Source organism: Pyricularia grisea, chromosome I, assembly GCF_004355905.1.
Source record: "Pyricularia grisea strain NI907 chromosome I, whole genome shotgun sequence".
Taxonomy (NCBI): Eukaryota; Fungi; Ascomycota; class Sordariomycetes; order Magnaporthales; family Pyriculariaceae; genus Pyricularia; species Pyricularia grisea.
In genome coordinates, this window is record NC_044973.1 from 1,867,285 (window position 1) to 1,890,138 (window position 22,854).

Here is a 22,854-nt window from a genome sequence, read left to right on the forward strand (position 1 = left end):
GTCATTCGGCCCTTTTGAAAAGTACCTGCATACACATCTTGTGTTTTTTTGTTTCTTGACAGCGGGGGGTGGGCAGATTCTGGTCTGTGGTGCTACGCGAGGCTGGGGAGACTGGCTTCTACTCGCTTCATCTTGAGCATCTCCTGTAAAGGGGAGGTCTAATAAATCGGAGAGATTTTGTCGTGTTCGTATACCTTGAGGCATTATAGTACGAGTATGAAGTACATTGCAAAGGGGCTGACAGTGGGTACCAAATCTATCCATGGGTCATCATCTTGTCTTGTCCATAGAGTCAACATGTTACGCATAAAATGCCAATATCATGTCATAATCTTAACTGTCCATGGAGTGCCTGGTTGTATGCGCTGATCTCTACAATTGCCGCAGTTCGCTGCCACTTGGTTTTTTTCTTCTTTTTTTTTCATGTTCATGGGGACCAGCCTTAGATCAGATGGGGGGACACCCCTTTTTTCTAGACGGCGTCACTACCTCCGATGATCGGCGAACCTTTTTGTTTATCTCTTTCCTTTTTGCACATCTGTGGGCGGCTACGCTCGGGCTGACGATCTTCAGGTGTTTGAGATTAGTAGGGTGTACTGGAGAGGGATGATGATTTATCTACTTTGACTGATGTGCTGCGCGAATTCCAAGCAACGCTCGTTAACCCTGAGGTAGCAAGTCCCAAAGCCGCCTCACTAGGGGGGGGTGGCTGGGTTGCTACGAAGGAAGTATTAAGCTCTCCTGAGATTTTTGCTTTTGATAAAGGCTACTCCCGGATATTTGGATTACCGGCACAGAGCCGGATGTCGATTGCCGCGTCGCCGCTCCATGCATTTAGTCTACTTTTCACAAGATTCATCCATAAAAAAAAAAAAAAAAAAAAAAAAAAAAAACATATTATTGCTTCCACAACATATGCCTTAGTGCATACCAGCATTGGGACCCCCTGGCACCGATGTACCCTGGTGGGGGATCTAGACTTCCATAGAACGAAAGGATATCTGTTCGCCGCCATTTGTTTTGCAGAAAGGACCCTGCGTCGCTCATTCAGCCCCATAGTCGTTGTGGGAATATGTTACTACTCTAAGCTAGACTAGCTCTAGTTCTAGAAGTTCGACTAGACTACCTAGACATGTGTGTAGTAGCAACAGCGTTTACCTTTTTGGAATAAGGCGCCGTGCGGCTCTATAGGGCCGATGATCCAAACTCAAAATCACCGACACGTGCATTGTGCCCTGAGCTGGTTTTTGACACATACGACGGACGGGACGCTTTCCCGCGATGAACGACAGTGGGGATGGGTTTGGCTTTTTTTTTTTCTTCTTCTTTTCACTGTACTTGGATAGAGGTTGGGGCAGAGATTAGGATGGAATGACATAAAGGGCAAAGTCTACAGAAGGGGAAAACATGCACATGAGACAGGTAAAAGAAGGTTTAAGCAGAACTGGGATATATTCACTCCACCACTGATCGCGAGTACGGGGGTTTTTTTTTCTGGTATTTTGCCTTGACGAGATTCCACAAATAACAAGTTGTTTAGTGCAAAAGTCAAGTTTCAAGAGGATGCGTCGGTACAGTACATGGTTTATTTTTTTCTTTCTCTGTGTCTCTCTTCCCTGCCTGGAGAGTTTCCACTCCACATCAAATAAAGTAACTGACTGTTATGGTAAACCCCCCCTGAAACCCAAAGAAACAAACAAAAGGGGGAGAAACAAAGACACGAGTAATGGCATAACGTAGATCTTACCGCGTAGATCATAAAAAAAAACAGAGTCCAACTCCACACAAGCATGACGGCACCACCGAAGAAAACAAAAACCCAAAATAGTAACTCAGCTTGTGCTTGAACTCCTGAGTATCGGATGACAAGGGGTCAAAAATGTATAACCGGTGTGATGATAATCCATTATTCCCAAATAGATTATCAAGAAAAAAAGGAAAGAAAAAAAAAACCCCTGTGCAAATTCAAAGTACCGCAGATGATAACAAATCATAGGCAAAGTAAAGTAGTTAATTGTTAAAAACTTAATAATGATTAATGGAGCAACACTAGTTCTAGAACTAGTCTAAAAGGAATATGCTTTGTTCGTAAGCTTCTGTACGTACCCAAGTGGTACAAGAAAGGTAAGGTAAGATATGTAAGGTTGGTAAGCGAGGTTACGGGATTCCTTTTTTCGGCACTGTGCATGTGTAAATGTCTACCTAAAGTACCTAGGTACTTACTCAGTCAGATAAGGTAGGTAGACAAATTGAGCTGCTTGTTTGAAGGCCAGATTAGGCAGGTTTTGTTTAGAAGTTGATTGACATGATTACCTGTATTTACGGATGCAACGGATTGCAGTCTAAAAAGCGGTATTCTCTCATCCATGCATGTTACACTAGGTACCGTGGAACAACGAGGTACTTTGATTGATGATTGCATACCGCCGCCCCCAACCAACCTGCCCAGCTAGCTAGCTAGCTGCAACTGACCGCAGCATCAACGATAACGCAACGAATATCTCACCCTCACTTTTTTTTTGTCCTTTTCGGTCAATGCCACATGGCTGGTCCCCACCGCAGAGTTAGTCAGTCAATGAGTCGATCAGTCAAGTTTTGCCTACATTTTCTTTTCTTTCTCCGCCTAATCCTGTGGCGCAACACAGAGATAGCATCTTGACATGGCAGAGAATATGACAGCTCATGCTGACCTTGCATGAGGCTGACCGGCCAGCGACATGTTTCAAAGAAAGGAAAAAAAAAACAAGGTGAGAAACAAATGCCATATTTAGATAGAGGATCCTATGTTTGGAATTTTGCTCAAGGCAACTGTCATTTTCCCTACATTAATCATGCCCCTGTGACCTCTTTACTTCAAACAAATGACCTTGAAGACAGCCCGCGATTATGCTTGTGTGACTAGTTTTGTTTTGACGGGCTGACGAATGAAAGAAACCAAAATGACAAGGTTATCAAAATAAAGTCATGAAAAACACTAATGCACTTATTACAGAAATTAAATGACGGGGGTATTACGGTGAGGATGAAAGTAGCTCTTAGCTGCTCGCCTTGCATGAGGACGCGAGTGGCACAAGGCATTGGCACTGGGTTTTTTGTATTTTTTTTTTATTTTTTTTTACTTTATTGTTCGGTTCTGATCGGGATTTGTCCAAAAGGAGAAGCCGACAGATTACAGCAAGCTCACACAAGTACGCACACAAGGCACCTTGGAGGTAAGGTATTGTATCTAGGAAGATGCAGGTTGACCAAAATGGAAAGCATAAAAAAAGTTGCATATCAAAATTCAGGTTGTACAACATGGAATTTACCCTGAACTCCATTAATTCGGTTGTTTCAACCATACCAACAATACCCTCAGGGACGCTTTAGATGGTGTCGGCCCTTTTTTTTTGTTTGTTTTTGTTTTGCATCTTTTTTTATCTCCCTCAGCTCACCTCAAGCCCAGGCTCGTCTTCAATCTGTGGGGGGTTTTCTCACTGTTCACCGCCAGGTTATTCCAAAACTTTTGCCTTACAGGGGAAGGATTTGACGGGTTTCGGAGATGATGTAAGGCAGTTGTCGGTTGACTGCAGATCGAGCACTGCAGCCTTGCCAACCACCCTAACGGAATGTACGGGGTTCGACATGTATGGACGACCCATTCAGGCCGAACTAGCTTGGTGGGCGGACGCGTCAGGGCCAGCAAAGACTCTTTTTTGCAGATCAAGGGTCCTTTACAGAAATGACCGCATGTAAAATGTCTCTGCTCCGGGCTTAGGGTGGTGATTGGGAGGATGATAAGAAAATGCCACGGATGACGAGAGAAAAGACAGAAACATACCTACAGAGTACTCATTTCGAGCAAAAAGAAAACGTATTTTGCCTTGCATGACATTCTGCAGTCTTTGAATAACACAAGCAAAAGTGAACAAAAACAAAAACCTACAGGGCAGAAGAATCACGCCAAAATAGGCACGACACCAACTTACAAAAATGACAAGGGATGCGTTGGACAAAGACAAATCGGGAGTATATCTTGGATTCTCTCACCGGTCAATGCGGGGTGCGTGTCGACAAAAGCAGGAACAGAATAAATTTTGATGTATACTACCTAGTGGCATGTATGCCTGTCTCTCACCGGTCAAGTAAAACGGCACGAAGCCGTAAACCGCTTCAATCGTGCAGTAAAGACAAGCATGCAGGGCGACTATGACCCTGTTCAGCTTTGAACATTGCCTCTCACGTGTTGGTTATCACCTCGCTACGGCGTACAGGACATATATTGCTTCTCGTTTTATTCCCAATCGAAGTTGCGTCTTTTTTTTTCTCTCTTTCTTTTTTCCCCAATCGAATCATTGACATTGTAATGACAACTCACTATCTCAAGCCATGAGCTCATCATGTACCCCCATCCTCCCGTCATTCGATTGTCGTTTGCTGACGAAGACGCATGTGGGTACCAGAAGACCTGGTTGGTTGCAGCCGCAGGGGTTTTGCACGATATCGATATTGGCAGGATTGGCAGTATCAAAGAGAGGGAGAGAAAAAAAAACTTGGACCAACTCTCCCAACACCCTGTTGACTGGTAAAACTTAAGCCGAGCTCCAAACCAGGATTCTCCCAGAATGTGACGGAAGCTTTTCACTGGCCGGATAAAAACCGAGATACAGCCAGCCACATGCGATACTCGGTACAAATCCTCAAATAGGATAGCCCAAGGAGTATCAAACCAACAACAATAGCCAATGTTACACGCACGCATGCGAGTACTTTGTTGTAATACTTCGATAAGAAGAGCAAGCCACTTGGGTATGCAGGTCAGAAAACAGAGATTATCACCCCGTGACCGAACCACCTTACCCGGGCGTAAAATAATTTGAGGGTAGTTTTTGCGTGATCCATCCCTTCGAGGGTCATCTCTCGAGCGGTGTGAGGACTTTACATCACGCAATTGGCCTTTGAAGAATTGGGGGGAGGAAACACTTCTTCCGTGTATAGCCGTGTAGGCTACTGCATGGCTTGATTTTTGTTGTTGTTGTTGCTGTCGGTTGCCTTTGATTGCCCCGGTGTTATCATCTGTCGAGGGGGATCCTGCTGGCGAAGCGTGGGGTGCATACTAATTGTGGTAGCCCTGTGTGATCGGGATCGATCCACACACACACTCACCCTCAAAGCCTCACTTGCGTCTGTATAGTACTCAGTACATTGGTCTTGATAGCTCGTTCGTATACGGACAAGACGTAGTAGTACTGTATTGAGTAAGTAGGTGGGTAAAGGGCCATCCAAACTACTGTAAATTATGAACAATTATTGTCTTGCAGACCTCAACTCAAGAAGAAACATGTGCGTTGGCACTCTCTGTCGATCATCCCCTATCTTGCTATGGTCTTCGGGAGGGGAGGTCGATCATCACCCGCGCAGGGGACGCGGTTTGTTATCAATTCTCCTGACAACGTGTCTTGAGTTTTTTTTGTTTTTGTTTTTATTTGGTTTTTTTTCCCCCGGCAGTGTTCGGATGCTGCTGACAGGCGGCTTACTTAGGTAGGTAGGTAGGTACCTACTATGGTACAGCCGCCGTGAGGGGATTTGTGGAGATTTTGGAGTAACAAGATTGAAAAAGGGCAAAGTTGCTCAACTGCAATACTTACGCATACTACACCTACCCAGAGGAGTAATAATTACGTGGTACACCTAGCCCATAAACAGTAGCCCGCATATACTGTACACAGCTGCGCGGTAATTACTCCATACCCTACCGTACCTTGGGTATAACACCACACGGTTATAGGTGGAGGATGGCGTGCAGCTTGCATGAGGAATCGAACCAAAGAAATCATGAAGCCCTCCATTTTTGCGAGTTTCCCACTCTTGCGTTCCGCCGTTTTCTTGGGTGGTAAACAAAAAATTCCTTGCGACATTATTTGCTTTTCTCTTGTCTCCTCCGCCCCTCATTGCTTCCCCCCACCTCCGCTGTACGAGGACGTAACTGCTGCATACTGCATATTGCATGCAGCGTGCCTTTATTCCTCTGGAAGGACAGGTTTGATGCTCAGGTGATCTGATATAATGCAAGAGAAGCCCACTCGAGCAAAGAACCGATAGGACGCGAGCTTGAAATGCGCCTTGTAATTTGGTGAGGGGAAAAAATGACATTAAGGGAAATCCCATAAATATTTCTTGGATTCCGACATTGCATGCGGCACGTCGGAAGCCAAGGAAACGAGCGAGGACGAAAATAGAAAAAGGGAAGAAAAAAAAAAGAACGAAGAGAAGATAACACTCTCCTTCTTGTCACAAGGCTTTCAAAATCGAGAAAGAAAAAGGTCGCAAAGAGAACGGTCGTCCGACCAGGCTCCAGACAAATCCAAAGCACCGGTTCTCATTGAAGAACCAGTGGGGAGAGGGGCCGCACTGCCGTTGCGGGTCGCGTTGCTTGTCTCAATCTCAATCGTATGTCCTGAGAGTCGCATGCACCTACCGAAATGGCATGACAATTTGTTGTATTGTGCGATGGCCAATGGAAGAATCCGATTATGAGGGGAAATTCTCAAAACGTGCCGTAATCCGAAATCGTAACCTGGTCGTCATAGAAAGAGATATATGGGCATATGAGGCTTTTGGAGAAACGGCGAATGGGAAGAGCTGCACATGTGAGGTGGCTGTCCTCTTCTGATCCATCGTCTTCTTCTCCAATTTTTTGTTGCTCCAATAGAACGGGTCGGCACTTCGAGTTCCTTCGACGGGGACAAGGGTAAGAAACTGACGTGCGTGGAGTGGAAGGTGGAGAGGATGTTACTACTACAGAGCCACGACTACCTTACCTTAGGTACCCTGGGACTACAAATAATCGCCAAATATTTGACTTGGGATTTCAAGGCGAATGACCGCTGGTTTACCACTAGCAAGTTCATACATAGTTGGTACTTGGGTAGGCAAATTACCGTATAAAACTCTTCATCTTTACCCTTGTCGATATTGATCTGACGATTGATCTGGCGATTAAAGAAGCTTTTGCTCTTGTCCCATGTATGGAAAGACAGAAAATAGAACAAGTTGTGGTTCGTAGCCCGCTCATTGGCCAGAACAACTTGACATGTCCCGAAGCGTCTCGAGTTCGCGGGGAAAGTGTACCGCGTGACCTACTACGACAACTACACCATGGAAAACGGAACTTGACTTTTTTTTTTTTTTTTTTTTCCTCCTTGCCTCACCTTCTCTTCCTCCCACCCTTATGCCTAATGCCTGATCCCTCCACACCATGATGGATTGATTTCACCCTTATTCCTATCCCACCCTTTCTTGATTAAACAGGGACCACCTGGATAAGGGAAAGCTTCTGCCTTTAACCATGTGCCATGGTTTTAATGTCTGATTAAAAAAAAAAAGGGGCGCTAGCATGAATAAGCTGTGTCGGCCTAACGACACAAGCTGGAGTTGCGTTGTTCTGGGGATGGATGGCGACATCGGTCTATGGATCATGTTCCTTTACTGCTCCTTGTAATCCGTATAGACTTGCCAGGCCCGGTCAGTCCGGTCAGTCGAAAGGTGTCTCTTCACTCGTACTACTAGCTTACAACTGTCAGTGATGTAGCCAGTCAATCTGAGAGCACGAAGGCGACGTAACAACCGGAGGATTGATGAAATGTCGTGCAACAGCAACAACAGGCTGCAAAACGCTCAGATGGAGTCGAAGTCCAAGAGCAGCTTCTAATGCAGGGACAAGTTATTAGTTTTTTTTTCTTTTTTTTTTTTTTTTTTTTCGATTTGTGGTAATGCTAACCCCCAAGCTGTACTACTGCATGCACCGTTGAGAGAATAGAAGAGTCCAAAAAGCGGTCGTGGGCTCGACCATAGGGCGGGCGGCAGCTATCCGACATGGCAAGCATTGTCTCACCACATATAACCTACCTTTACCAAAGCACTAAAATGTAGGTCCGGGTGCGGAACATGAGAGATCCCGCGCCAAAGTCTTATTATATACTTATCGCGCATCTTCTGATCCCTTGGTTCCCCAAAAAACCCAAAAACTCTACCCGAAAAAAATATTGCGCCAAGTAAGGGAGGAGGCGACTTTTGCTGGAAGAAAAAAAGGGGGGGATGGGAGGAGCCCATTCTGTGAGCAATAGCACTAGACTAGGGACGGCTCTTCATGCGACAATCCGTTGAGCCCCAACTAAAATCCAAGCGTCGAGCATAGGTATGGATTAGCGTTCTTTTATCAACGTGGCCCTTTCACACTAGAGCACATGGCAAGGAACGCGCCGTCGAGATGGGGACCCCCCAGGGTCCGGATGGTCGCTTCGAGGAAGGGTGTGTTCTTTCGGTACATATGTGCCCTCAGAAAAAAAAAAAAAAAAAAAAAAAAAAAAAGAAAGGAAACCGGCCGGTAAAAGAGTGATGCCATTGACAAGCATCATCTAAAAAAAGTCTAAACGAATCAAAAGAAAATTAAATATTGGTTGAAGCAGTCAAATGAGGCAATCTTTGCTTCATTTTGACGAAGAACCGGCAGGGAGGGACAACAAAAAAGGGGAGATGACAGATGTCGAGCGATATGCGCAGAAAGAAACAAAAAAAAAAAGAGTGAAATGACAACCAGCCAGCGAAGCTGACAAAGAAAAGTGAACCATGAGCTGGATTGTGTGGCTTGTAGCGTCTGGGGTAAGAGCATCGAGGTCTCGGGTTAATACGAGGCAGGGTACATGGTGTTTTGGTTTGTTGATGATGGAATGGAACATTACCCCAAAAAGTGGCGCCATCAAGAGTATTGATTTGGGGTGAAAAATGTCAAAATCGTGCTTCCCGAATCGCGGGGGGTTTTCATCACCGTAGGAATTTGGGGTATCTCTCAAGCGACGAGAGAGAGAGAGGAAGAAAAAAAAGACCCTTGGGAAAGACTAACCACAATCAGCTCAACGGTCCATCCCGCCGAAACGTGTCGATTCACACATTGGGCGTCCCCATCGGTTTCGAATGATCTCTCTCGGATATACGGGATATCAACCACTGTAGATCTTTGATAATAGGGATGTTATGATGCAAAGGAAATGTTGTGAGCCAAGAAGCAAAAAAGAAAAAAAAAACATTTTAGGCGAGCAAAACCAGATTAATCGACTGGCGTCATGCCGAGTATAAACAAGCAGATAAAATACAACAACATAAAAAAGCCGAGAAAATAAGCAAGTGAAAAGCAATGCGTAGTATGTAAAGAAACCCCGTAAAAAACACAGACTTTGACAAGGTGAACTCTGGCTGTCGGAGCGCCACTCCAAGTTCCCGACGTTTTTAATCCGGCAAAGAATTCCGAGTAGACTGACCGGACCGATTACTCGTCGAAGCCTATAACTACATCCTACATGATTTATTTGACCCAATGTTAACGTTTATGTCGTAGTAGAAGAATTGTATTAACAGAGGCATAATGACAAATTGGTGGACTTTCCATCATTCATTAAACAATACTACGTTACGTAGGCATGCAGCGGTCTGGTTGCACATTAAAAATCCCGTCCTTTCAGCCGCATGCTTGTTTTGGTTTTGGATCTTTTAAATTATCATAAACTTTTGTAATAATCGATAATTGTTTCCGCGGCAGGTTCATCATCGAAGATTCCGTGCCTACCCCAACCCTGTCAATGACGTTTCTACCGACTGGGGTTCTTATGTTTTTTTTTCCTTGGATGAGTTACAAGCTAAGCACTTATACGGAAGCAGACAAGCCCAGCAGTACGACTCAGCCAAGCCCTGCCCGCATGCAGATTAATGACTGCCTTGATTGCCTGCTATACCCTAATTTTCAAGGGGGTCTCGCATATCACCGTCGAGAAGATCGCTTCGCTTCTCTTCTCATTCACTGGTCGTCCTGCGCCTTCGGGGGAATGATAAAGGAGATTTAATATGCCCCAAAAGTCGACTCGACTCATCAAGCCAAGATGGACGTGGCGTAAGAATAAAAGAACGACGCACGATGTCGTATTTCCGATGGGTCAATGTGGGGTGGGGTAAGGACATTAAAAAAAAAAAAACAAAAAAAAAACAAGCCCTGGGCCCTATTCATATGCTACCTGTAGATCATTAGCGACGATGAAACAAGAAGGGGTCCGCTCATCAGCGGATAACAACAGGCAAAAAAGAAGGGGACTCTGCATTACCGAGCAGATCCTAATATTTGTCAAAGGGACCAACAGGCAAAGTGGCAGATCAGCTTGTCAGAGAAATATGCAATGTTAAAGCTGTTTTGCATCACGTTAATCAGCTATTATGGAGTCTCCAGAGAAAAGTTTCCTGGGCATAAACGAGATTGTCCGCAGTAACGGCGGGAATTCAGTCAGTGTGTTGGTGCGGGCGCATTAGCGTTGCTCAATTAAGAAGAGATGGGAAGAAAATCCACTAGGTAGCAGGAGCCCATATCGATCTCCAGGCTTTCCCCATGTTCCGGCTGCATGTACTTCCTTCTCTCCATCCTTGGTCCCGATGGGCGTTGCAACGCGCAGGGTCTGCCTGACTTTTTTGTCAGGTTTTTTTTTCTTCATCTTCTCTTGTCCCTTTTCGTCCGGTAATTCCTCATCAATGGAAGGGGGCGCGCGCCCGGAGAAAGCCTGGGCAAGCTTAGCTGGTCTGTTCCTTCCACAGAGGATTGTGTTTGCAACTCCACGGCTAGTCGGCAAGGCGGTATAATACCACATATCTTGGCATTCGTAGGTTGTTACAACGGAGAATTGGGCTTCCCCGAGGATTGAACAAGAAGATCCATTTACCGTTACCGTGTGGGAGCCAATAGAAAAAGAGAGCGTGTGGCCTTGCACTTGGCTTATGCGTACGTTCGTTCCCCTTGAATCGTGATGTTATCAAGAGACGAAATGAGATAGACTTTTGTGCGACTCCAACCAGACCGCCACAATCGGAACGTAACGATACCAGATGAAATTGGCATAGGCGGCGTAATTCCTTCTCAGCGCCGGCGGGGAAGACAAAAAAACCAAATGTTGGCTGTCCAATCATGGTGAACAACTAGTCTCACGATGGCAAGGCGGTCTAATCCCAAGGGGATCAGCCTTTCGGTGTCCACTCAGAACAAAGATCATAGCCAGCTTCATTTTTTACCTCAGCCTTGGTCATGAAGATTTTTCTGCGGTCATTGTGATGACCACAAACCAGAAACAAGGCAGTGGGACGGCGGCAATGGTGCCCCGGTGGCGGGTCAATCCCCTGAGGTGGACAAAAAAAATTGGGTTGGCGAGGGGTGGTACGTACCGCGTACCTTGCTCTACTGTACAGTAGGCATTAACAAGACTCCGACCTTACAAGAGTCAACATGCAATAAACGAATAATAAACGAGGTGACTGTTTGTTTGGCCTTGTCCTGGTACCTCGTGACTCTTCTCCCTTCTAAAGCAACAGGGATCATATTCCAAACCACGCGGCCTCTGGCGCCAAGCGGGTGGCATTCCGCCGGGGTCACAACCGCATACAGTTTAGACGCCGTCTGCCTGACGTGTTGATCGAAACGCGATTGATCAATTGCGAGCTGCAACCAAAATACCTGGCACGTTAGCAATTAACAATTACTTCAGAGCCTTGGTTAGCAAGGTCTGATTTACCACACGCAGGCAGTTAACGCCGCGAATACTCGCTTGGTATACTTGGTGTCAAAGGGTAGAAACTTGGCCCGAAACTTAGACTCCCCACTGGTTGGTACTTTGAGTTGTCGCATACTCGACCATCACAATAGTCAACTCGACCAAGCCTCAGAGTGATCGTCCGGCGGCTATTTGGGGAAGCCGACTGGGAAAACGGGGTTCAACAATGCAATTCCCATTTTTCTTGTTTGGTCCCTTGTTTCTTTCTTCTTCGTCAATTGATAGACAGGGGGAAATGGAGCAAAAAAAAAAAAAAAGCCGAATAGGAGATACCATGTCGAAGAAACAATAGAGCAATACTTGGGAGCACTACCGACCCGCCCGCATGCTTCATTTCATCCGAGGTCAGTCACCCCACAAACATAAAAAAAGAAAAGAAAAGCAAAGGGCGAAACAATCAGATAAACCCCACTCCTTGCCGTCCATTGCCCACCCGAGCGAAGCGAAGCTCACCGTGCAGATGCAACGCCGCCTGCTCTGGGTGGCCTTCTTTTTACTTTGTCCAATGGCGCATAAATTACTGTATTATACCTACCAACTTTTGAATGACATACACGGTAGTATCCCGATAGTAACTTTTTTTTGTTGTTCATGTGCCCGTCCGAGTGACCATAAAATCAAACAGCAGTAAAACATATAATACCCACCGCTTTCAAACCAAGTACCCGGCGATTGGGCAACAAGGTGAGTTTGAAAGAGTCAGAATGTCGGTGTAATGTTGGCAGCGGATCGACAGATGTCTTTGCCTGACCGTGACCTTCCCTTCTTTATGGAGACGGCCAATAAGGTTTGGAGATAATTTTAGCGAACTGGGCCGTACGACGTCAAACATCTTTGCGATGACGGTTGTTGCTGTTTTCCGGAACATGCTAGTGCGAAGCGAAAGAAGAATGTAAGGATGGGGTTACGATACCCGATATGCCTACCTAGGTAGGTAGGTAGTAGGCGTGCGTCTGTTGGTTCTCTTTTTTCTTTTTCTTTACTTCCCCTCTGTGCAAGGCGCGTGATAGGGCTGCTGACGTATGTAATGCACGATATTTGCCTCTGTTTCCTCCCATGTTGTGCGACAGAGACGTTAAACAACGGTTGGAAACCTCAGAGGAGAGTTAGGTGTAGAAAATTGAAGCGCTTGGCTAATGTTTGAAAACCGTATAACCTTCCTCTCCTTCTCACGAGGTGTAGTTTGCTTCCAACTTTCAAGCTGTAGGTCAGCTCTCCATCAGCCAGGATGCACGTCTCAGTACCGCATCAGACAGTTTTGACAGTAGCATAGCTTTATTTTTACCGCGCGCAATCGACCTTTGGGGCATCGCCAGCCAGCTCGCTTGACCAATTCCGAACCATTTCAGGGGCAATGCGATCTGAGCAAGGGGAAGAAAGGGAGTCAACAGCCAATCATGGCGGGTAAAAGTCCCGTGCGCCGGCTCAAGCGATGGGCCCCCGGTTTTCTCGAAGCCCATGTGAGCTATGTGGGCAAGGGTTGGCCGGGGTGTGCGAACCAGGGGCTTGGGCGGCACTTTTCATTCCCAGAAACCTTCTAGCGCTGACTGGCCTTTTTTTTTTTTTTTCCTCTCGGGGAGGTACAGCACCCAAGGTGGTAATAATTAAACAAATTACTTCGTAGGGCAATCCGGTCTGGTTGGGTACCTACAAAAGGTGAGCAAGTCATGTCACGTAGTACGTGCAATGGTTCTATATCTCCAATGGACAGATATGTTGACGCAGACAGGTAGTCAGCTTACTACTGCACAGTACCACAAAGTACTTGTAATTTACTTTTGCTACCTAATCTGGCTGACTCCCACTCGGACTTTGAACTTGGAGAATGTGGTTCGTTCAAAAGTTTGCTCGGCCGAGTTGCATATCGTTTTCGGAGCAATTGCACACTCCTCTTCTTCGGGGGCGTCAACCTCGAAAGTTGTTATGATACTTTTTGGACCTCAGACACAAAGCAGAAGAGAGTCATACTTTCATCTTTCATATCAACAAGAAAATGGGTTGCAGGGAGGAACAGTGGCGCGCTAATGACATCAGTACATTTGATATTAATGCCTACATATGAATTGGCGAGTTTCGACGGTTCCGCGTCTTTGATGTCTCTTGTGTCTAGGCCTAGCTAAATTGAGACTACAATAGCGTTCACGCCACTTGAGAACAGCCGGTGGTGTCAAATTCGCATGCATGTAGTAACATTAAAATTCAGGCAAGCTGAAAAGTGGACAGGCGTGGACAAAAGTGAGGCAAAGGAAGTTAATTGGTGACGATAAGAGACAAATGGAAAGGGGGCAAAAAAAAAAAAAGGCAAACAGCATTACTGTAGATAGGAAAAAAATGGGAAGTTTGGAGTGAATTATGTTTACACTCTTGGTCAGGAGATGATCGACATGCCCATAGCTAGGTACCTAGGTACTGTACTACTTACTAACTTCGGCCCTAAGCAGGTTTGCGTAGCGGGGGATGGGCGCGGGAGAAATCCCAAGTTCCTACTGTAAAGGGGTTTGAACCTTACATAAGCCGAGCATTGCATAGTGGCAACTCGTTTGTGTGTGCCTACCTATGGTAGGAACTTTGTACCGGTATGGAGATTACAGGACAGGCTTTTTGGGCTGCTGGGAGTATGCCTGTCCAACAAAGCTGACCGGAGGCGTGGGTAGTGAAGCCGGGTTTTAGTCTACGTCCCCGCTACTGAGGTAGGAAACACCGGCTCGTGCTCCTGTACATTGTCCACATCATACTATTTTGGTACCCAGAACGTCAATGTCCGGTCAGGGCAAGAAATAACAAGCTGGCTCTGTCGAGTCGCGCGGCGCGACTTGGTTTAGTGAGCTTGTCATTTCAGTGGAATGAATGAGAGAGATGCTACCACGCACCTTGCTGGCTCGTCGTCCAATGGTTGCATATAAGCAATTTGGGCTTGGACCATAGCCACTTTCACCGCTACACTCTCACCAGTTGACCGGCACATTTATTCCAGAGAACAACTTATTTATTACTCCGTAATTACCTCTGGGGAGTAAAGATAGAAAAAAAAAAAAAAGAACTGTGGCTGCCTAGGCACCTTGTTGGCAGGGACGAGGAAAGCAATTGAACCAATTATTGAAAGGAAATGAAAAAAAAGTTTCATAGAACAACCGTACTGTGCAGCAGAGTGCAACAGGTAAATGGTTAGGTAGGTAGTTACAGTGCATGCTCTGCGCGCAGTGGTGGTACGGTACACCGCATAGGAAAGAAAAAGAAAACGAGCCAACAACCCAGACGTCTCATCTCGGGCTCGTCGGGCGCATGTTAGCGGGCGGTTTTTTTCTTCCCCCACAGACCACCCGGCCTCAACTCTCTCTCAGCCAGAGATGCTTGCAATCCATGTCCATGGAGCAGCCATGTGGGCTTGTGGGGTCTACGTGAATGGGTTGCTGGCTGGCCCCTTTAAACACCTTTATATTTTTTATTTTATTTTATTTTGTGCTGGGGAGGCAAATTTTTCTGCCCATTGCAAGCGGGCAGGATGCCCTGGACCCGAAAGTCTACGCCGCCCAAGAGACCCATGGATGAACCGTAGCAGGGAATAGCATGTTTCTGGGCAGCGCAAATCGCTCCGTGGTTGAATCTGGGCGGAGGAAAATGGTGTGGCCGCCGTGTGTCAGGCATTTCTGGAAGGAGCGACAGAGCACTAAAGGGGAGAAGATTTTAGGAAAAGGGTTAAAAAAAAAAAAAAAAAAAAAAAAGAAAGGACAAGACGGCAAGGCCCTAGCCCAAGGAGACCCCACTGCGTCGTCACTGCACCCCACACCTCTGATCTCCATTCCATTCCCCCTTCGATTGCTTGCCATCATCCCCAACCCGTGTACTCGGTACCCAGCAGCCAGTTCATTGTTCCTCTCAGTTCCACCGCTGGCTACCGCCCATCGCATTTCCAATCTGTGCCCAACCAGCCCTCCAGGACCACATTCCTGCGCCGTACTGGCTAGGTACCTAGCCTACTGTTCAAAGCCCTAGAGGGAGGGGGGTTGAGTTTGGAGCCAGCCCAGCTTGAGCTCGCACCACTCATTGACCCAGTACCTATTTTTTTTTTTCTTTCTCGCTTGTCTTGTCTTCTTGGCCATGTCTCCCGCTCTTCCGTCACCAATAATTTCCCGGCTCAGCTCAGGGTGTTGTCACTCTTAAGCAATCCGCAGCCCACCTGATCAACTTTGACTTCAGGCCAATTCCTCCCTTGACGGACCACTTGCGACCATTCACTTTTTTTCCCCAGCTTGGACTATTCTCCATTCGATTCGACTACCCGGCCACTGGATGAGTCTCTCACTTCTTTTGAATTCAATTTCAGCAGTTTCGCTTCGCCAACAGATTCCTTGTCGGTATATATTTGGCTGTTTCGTCAGGTGCCCTAGAATACATTTATACCTGCCGTGCCCCAACTCACGCGACTCGACTCCGCAGCGCAAAAAGCCGCCTCGCTCATTTCTCCAACCAGTTCGCTTCTGACACATCAGAAACACCACACCCATTGGGATCAACCGCGACAGCCCTACACCTCTCTCTCGCTTCTGGCAGACTTTATGTGTTAGCTCTTACCATTGCGGATGTTATAGCTTGAGACTCGGAACGGTGTGGTCTATTTTTTGTTGTTTGTTTAAGAAGAAAAGGGCCAAAAAGAATCCGGCACCCAACGTGTTTACTTTTCTTGGCTGTCACTACTACAGGGGCTCCTGGTACCTCTGTTATTTTTTTTCTTTCTCAATTTGGCGAATGCACGCTTGCCGGCTTAGCAAGTCCAGATTGCTACATTGGGAAGGAAGCCACAAAAATCCTTGATCTTGAGAAATTCAACAAGGTACTTAGCAATCGGAACACGCAACCAAAATCCGACGGCGCACATAGATTCGGCGCGTGTGCGAGACTGCGACTCGTATCTTTCATCTGGGCACTGCAACATCCCCAGAAAGACACCGAAGGCGAGCGCACCCGCGCGAACTGAACAGCCGCCTGTTTGCCGCCTTTGGGGACTCGGTTACCGCCAGTAACCACCCCTGACGGCCTTTTTCTGCAGCCAGGGCAGGACACCTTTGTAACTTGGCGCCGGGCGACCATCCCAGAGTTGGGGTTCTTTGGATACACAGCGCACTCAGAGAGGCGGGCCACTGCATTCACCCTCTGCAGCCTCGGCCTGTTTTGTTTCCCGCTCAACTGCAGAGTGCAGACTGAGGACAGGCAGATAATCAGCCCCGTACAGACGCAGCTGGCACTCCTGTGCTGTGGAGACACGCTCTCATAGTGCATCGCATCAGCAGCTTGGTTGATATCCCAATCCAGCCGCCTGCATAAAAAGCCTGCCACATCATCAATTTGCCGTCAAATCGCGCCGCACCACCTTGTACGGCCTCCGTCTGCCCAATCGCCCCAGACTGTTCGGCCTGCACAACTCTGCACCTAGGTCTCGTGCCGTACCAGTACCCAGCAGATACCTGGTCCCACTTTGACACCGAGACAGGCCAAAGAGAGCCGCCGTTCTGCCAGCCGGCTGATCAACAACCCCAACGACGATCGCCTTGCGGCTGCAACGCAACCCCCCTTGTTTATACATACTTACTTATACCGTTGCTACCTCGCTCCTCTCGACCTCATCAGCCTCAAAAGGCCCTTGACCCCGAGCTCTCTGCGACAAGGCCCCGCCCGTTTCTCAACCACAACCTGTCATTGTCACAACTGGGCTTGGAGAAAATGCATTCGCAACAACCAGAGCTTCATATATAACCTTCAAGCCTTATTCTAAGCTGAAGCAACTCTCTTATTCGCTACCCTTGTCAGCTGTGCCCACTGCTAGCCCCCAACAAAGGGCAGACTTTCACATGATGACTTCCTCTACCACATCCGCCGTCATGGCGGAAAGATCACCAGCTGCATCACCCAGCAGCACACCATCCTCAATGACTCCTCACACATTTCCCGTGCACCCACGGAGAATACGCCCAAGCAACCTGCAAACAAACTTCACCTCCAGCCCCCATCAAGTGGCAATTCCGCCATCTGCAATCAGTGCCTCCTCGGTTTCCGTGGCATCGAGTCTGCAGGGCTCTCCCGTCTTCTCCCTAGATGCCGCCCCAGGGCTCACACAAAGCAGCTCAATACAAGCATCACCGGAACCGCTGCGGGGCAGAGACCCTGAACAATACCCTTCAGGATTTCAACTACCAGAACCAGTATTACCACAATCATCGCTGTCGCGGAAAACAAGCATGGGGTCACTGTATCAACCGGTACAGCCTTCTGGCAACTCATCCTTGCCCGAAGTCCCAAACAAGGGCCTATTCCGCAGACTCTCAAACAAAGCCACCAACACCTTCAGGTCACCTAGAAGGCAATCATCAGCTCACGGCACCAAGCGGGGTGCCAGTGTTGGGCCGGGACTCGCCAGACCACGCCAACGAAGTAACAGCGATCTCACAAACCCCTTCACAGACTCGGATGATGAGCCTTTCATCGACCTCGACGACAAGATCTCTTTCCTCAACATTTCTGTTGAGTCTAATGCCCGAGATTTATCACCGACAAGTGCTCCGGCATCCATCAACGGCAGCAATTCGTCTAGCGGCCCCATGACCGTCGTCGCTGGTCCCACATATCCACTGGAGCTACTCCAAGGAACCAAGGTTACGAAGTTCGCTAAGAAGAGGGGCTCCACAACCAGCCGAAAACAGTTGATGCTGGTACTGGACGCCGAATCTGCCAAGATCACCTGGGACAAGAGCAAGCCTTCCAAGTCTATCTACATCGACGATATTAAGGATATCCGGACGGCAGAGGACATTCGTCAGTACAGGCTCGACTTTGGCATCCCGGAGTCCGAGGAGCCTCTGTGCTTCTCCATCATCTATGCCACCCACGATGCAAAGCCAAAGACAAAGATGATGCATCTTGTGGCTGGAGATCCTGCCATAGTAGAGATGTGGGTTTCGACCTTGCACACAATCTCGATGCATCGTCAGGATATCATGTCTTCTCTCATGGCCTTTAACGACAAGGCCATCAGGACGTACTGGAAGAATGAGCTGCACAAACAACTAAAGAATACCAGCAACAACGGTGAGGAAAATATCGATTTCCCAGGCGTCGAACGCGTGTGTCAAAACCTTCATATCCACGTGTCTTCCGAGACTTTGAAAGAGAAGTTTCTAGAGGCGCTAGGGCCTTCGTCTGTTGACGCTGAGGCATCCGTCAAGAACGGTCGTCTCAACTTCAGCCAGTTTCAGGAGTTTGTGCGACTCATGAAGAGACGGGCCGACATTCGCCCCATCTTTCGCGAAAGGGCATCAGATATCGAACGCGGCATGACGCTTCTTGACTTCATCAGCTTTCTTACAGATGTGCAAAACGAGGACGTCGACGCCGACAGGGCCTACTGGGAAGCTATCTTTGCTCGCTTTGCCAAACGCAACAAGTCGAAGGATGTGGAGGGCGATGATGTTCCGCGTATCAGCGAAGCTGGCCTAGTCAGCTTCCTGACTTCGACTTACAATGTCCCCATCGTCAGCGCTCCCAAAAACTACACTCTCGACCGACCGATCAACGAGTACTACATCTCAAGCTCGCATAACACTTACCTTCTGGGACGTCAAGTTATGGGCTTTTCCAGTGTTGAGGGATACATCTCGGCCCTGATGCGCGGTTGCCGCTCCGTGGAGGTTGACTGCTGGGATGGTGGTGATGGCTGGCCTCTGGTGTCACACGGGTGGACGATGACGACTAACATTGCCTTTCGCGAAGTGATGAACGTTATCAACAAGTACGCTTTTGTCAAGTCCGAATTCCCGTTGTGGATATCTCTCGAAGTTCACTGCAACCCGGATCAGCAGAGAAAGATGGTGGCGATCATGAAGGAAATCTTTGGGGCCAGGCTGGTCACCGAGCCTCTGGAAGGTGTCCCCGCCGACAAACTCCCTTCGCCATCGCAGCTGAAGAACCGTATCCTCATCAAGGCAAAGAAACCGGGTCACGAGGAGCCTAACCCGGAGCGGACCGGACGTCGACGAGGTAACAGCCTCACATCTCCATACACGAAGCCGGTTATGCTTGATAACTCAAGCATCCCTTCCCAATCGCTGCCGCACAGCCCCCTGCTTACTCCCACACACTCGCAAATTCGTCGCATGGGAGGTAAGACACGTGTCAACACAATAACCGAGGGTAGAGTGCACGATTCGACGAGCGGTAGCCCTAGTGACTGTGACAGCGGCAGCGAGCGCGACATTCAGCAGCCTATTAGCCCCAACAGCGGAACCAGCAAAATCGTCAAGGAGCTTGGCGATCTTGCTGTGTACTGCGCCGGCATTAAGTTTTCTGGTTTCGAGCACCCCGACTCCAAGACTGTCAACCATATCTTTTCTTTCCATGAGGGCACGTTCCAGAGGCATGGGAGGCCCGGAGATGCGAAGCGCGCTTTATACAGGCACAACATGCGCTACATGATGCGAGTCTATCCTCACCGTGGCAGGGTCTACTCGAGCAACTTCGACCCGCTTCTCATGTGGCGGCGTGGCGTGCAAATGGCTGCGCTAAACTGGCAGACGTTTGATCTCGGGATGCAGCTCAACCACGCCATGTACGATGGTGGCATGGATCAGTCGGGTTACGTGCTCAAACCCAAGGAGTTCCGCGAGATCCAGCACTTCCCGTACCTGCCCGAGCACATGGTTGGCGGCAAGCGTCCTCGCAAGAACGTCAAGTTCAGCATTGATGTCATCTCTGCCCAGCAGCTCATGCGACCCCACAACCTTCGGGATCGTCATACCCTTGACCCGTACATTGAGGTCGAGGCATTCCTGGCTGACGACAAGAGAAACACAAACAAGGAGTACTCTGACGCCGGGCCAAGCAAGACCAAGCACAAGACGCCCATCGCCAAAGATAACGGCTTCAACCCCATCTTCGACCAGAGATACAACTTCAACTTCAATACCAAGTACCCGGATCTCATCTTCATCCGATGGACCGTTCGCCTCTCGGAAGGCGGAAGCCAAAGCGATCGTAGCACGATTCTTGGTACTTTCACTGCGAAGCTTACTAGCCTGAAGCAGGGCTACCGCACCCTACCCCTGCTCGATGCTAATGGTGATCAATACCTTTTCTCAACCTTATTCTGCCGCATCAAAGTCGAGGCTCCGACCGACATCTACATCGACTACCAAGAAGGTACTGAGAGTGTCAACAAGCTTCGCAGCCTCGGGCGAACTGTTTTCAACCGCTCCAACAACAGCCCCAAGTCAAGCGTCGATGGCGGTAGTCAATAAAAACTATCGTCGCCACTCCAGTGATCGCAGCCGAATGAGAAGATCACCATTCGAACTGCACTGTAATACCAACCTTAACGATTTCCACGTCTCATTCGTTCTCAATTCCCTTTGTCAAAGCTTGAGCCATATTCTGTCATTTTTGATAACCATGTACACGCCTGCCTGGGTGCAGATCCACGCTTGCGACTTTGTTTTTTTTTTCTCTCTCTTTCTTTTACTTATTTTTACTTTTTTATTGTTTGGCTTTGGTTTGTAACGTGGTCCGGTTTTATTACAGCACGAAAATACCCCCTTAGGTTCGTGACCATGCTCTTAAGAGCGGCACGAAAAGCATCAAAAAGCAACCAAGAAAAGTTGCGATTCTCATACACTACGGCGTCCAAATAAGCTTGTCTCGTTTTATTTTTTGGGGGGTATTTCTTTGTAATCCCCTGCTGGCTTCTCTTCCAGGCAACCAGTCCTGAGGATATTATTGCGCGCAGGAGACGACATTTTGTGTACAACTCTTGTTTCTTTTTTTTTTTTTTCTTTTTTCTATCTCTTCTCCTATTTAGGCTTTCATTGGGAGAATACCAGGGTGGCATACAGTCCAATTAACAAGAGGAAATAGGGTTGGGTTATCATTTTTTTATTTATTTTGGTCTGGTGTTCACAGAAGCATATATGCATGTCGGGAGTTTTCTTCATTTTTACACTGGGTAGACATTTGGACTTGATTGGTATCAAAGGGCACAATGAGCGAGGGCTCTTTACACAAACACAGAACAATCAGTGTTTTATGCTTCTTACTTTTGGATAATTTGCGATTGCTTTTCTTTTCTTCATTTGTGTTTGGCAACCAGATTTTGGTGGATCAATCCTACAGGGCTGTGCCGACACTTGGGGTTTGTCCCCTATATTTTAGGGCCGGGAATTGCAGCTTTATGTTTAGTTAACCTTGTCTTCTCAGGAGTCAGGACTCTACGTCACAGAAGCCTAGGCTTGTCTTTTTTTTTTTTCTTTCTTTTTTTCAGTCCGACGAATTGTCGAGTACATTACAATTATACTTCAATTGCCCGCCGCTACCTCGTCACTGAGCATGCCCAAGTTCAAACTTTACACAGCCATGAAAGCATTAGAAATTGATGAAGAAACAGAGGTGGCTGTCTTTGCCGAAAGCTAATCGATATTGGTGCCCAGCAACTAGACTAGTGTAAGCGGGCGGACGCGTGCAGTGCTCGCGTCATCACAGGGAATGTCCTGGCCAACTGTTGTATGAGTCGTCACCAAACAAGACTAGGGCCGCGGTCGGGAGGAAAGCCTATACTCACTTGGCTTTGCTGCATGCATTCGCTACCTTAGTTTGATTAGATTTCCATGCAGACGCCTTGTCTGGACTTGATTGATTGTACCTACCCTAGGTATCTATGATCACGTCTGCAGAAAAGGGGTGCGTACCTCTCTGTGGGAGATGATGGCGTCCATAGCCTCTGGTGTATCCGAGACAAAATCGTCACTTCTAAAGGTATTCTGCACTGCAAATTCGACCACGTGTAATTCTTTATTTCATTTTTTTTCTTCTTCTTTTTCTCTTTATGCAGTCCTGCAAGAAAAAGCTGTGAGATCTTGTCTCTCGTGTCCTTCCTGACTTTCTATCCTTTTTCCGAAGATGTCATGATTGTCACCAACTTCCAAACATTTTCTTGGGGTTTGAGAGGGTCGGCAATGACACGGATGTCCCGGCCACTAGCAGAAGTGATGCCCCCCCATGCAGTGTAGCGGCATTTCTTGTATCGACAACTCCGGATCTTGCAGGTATGTGGGGTATATCTCGACCTTGTGGCCATGCAAGGTGTATACTACGCAAGGTTGGGGCCATGGAGAAAATCAAGAATACGTACCAGATAGGTACTGGGTCCTATATGTCATGCACGTACATGACAATGTCGCTAATTTACTCAGTATGCAAG

At 47.6% G+C, this 22,854-nt stretch overlaps 3 protein-coding genes across 3 annotated transcripts; 2 read left to right on the plus strand and 1 right to left on the minus strand.

Moving 5' to 3' along the window:
- Positions 1 to 7,156: 7,156 nt before the first annotated feature.
- PgNI_05588 (uncharacterized protein) lies at positions 7,157 to 7,865 on the minus strand (the record flags this gene model as incomplete). Its single annotated transcript, XM_031125619.1, has 2 exons — positions 7,157 to 7,686; positions 7,785 to 7,865. The coding sequence occupies 2 exons, from the start codon at positions 7,863 to 7,865 to the stop codon at positions 7,657 to 7,659; spliced, it is 111 nt and encodes a 36-aa protein (XP_030982956.1). The 3' UTR covers positions 7,157 to 7,656.
- Positions 7,866 to 13,015: 5,150 nt separating this feature from the next.
- Positions 13,016 to 13,159, plus strand: PgNI_05589 (uncharacterized protein; the record flags this gene model as incomplete). Its single annotated transcript, XM_031125620.1, has 1 exon — positions 13,016 to 13,159. The coding sequence occupies one exon, from the start codon at positions 13,016 to 13,018 to the stop codon at positions 13,157 to 13,159; it is 144 nt and encodes a 47-aa protein (XP_030982955.1).
- Positions 13,160 to 17,494: 4,335 nt separating this feature from the next.
- On the plus strand, positions 17,495 to 20,902 carry PgNI_05590 (uncharacterized protein; the record flags this gene model as incomplete). The annotated part of the gene is made up of 1 exon (XM_031125621.1): positions 17,495 to 20,902. The coding sequence occupies one exon, from the start codon at positions 17,495 to 17,497 to the stop codon at positions 20,900 to 20,902; it is 3,408 nt and encodes a 1,135-aa protein (XP_030982112.1).
- Positions 20,903 to 22,854: the final 1,952 nt, after the last annotated feature.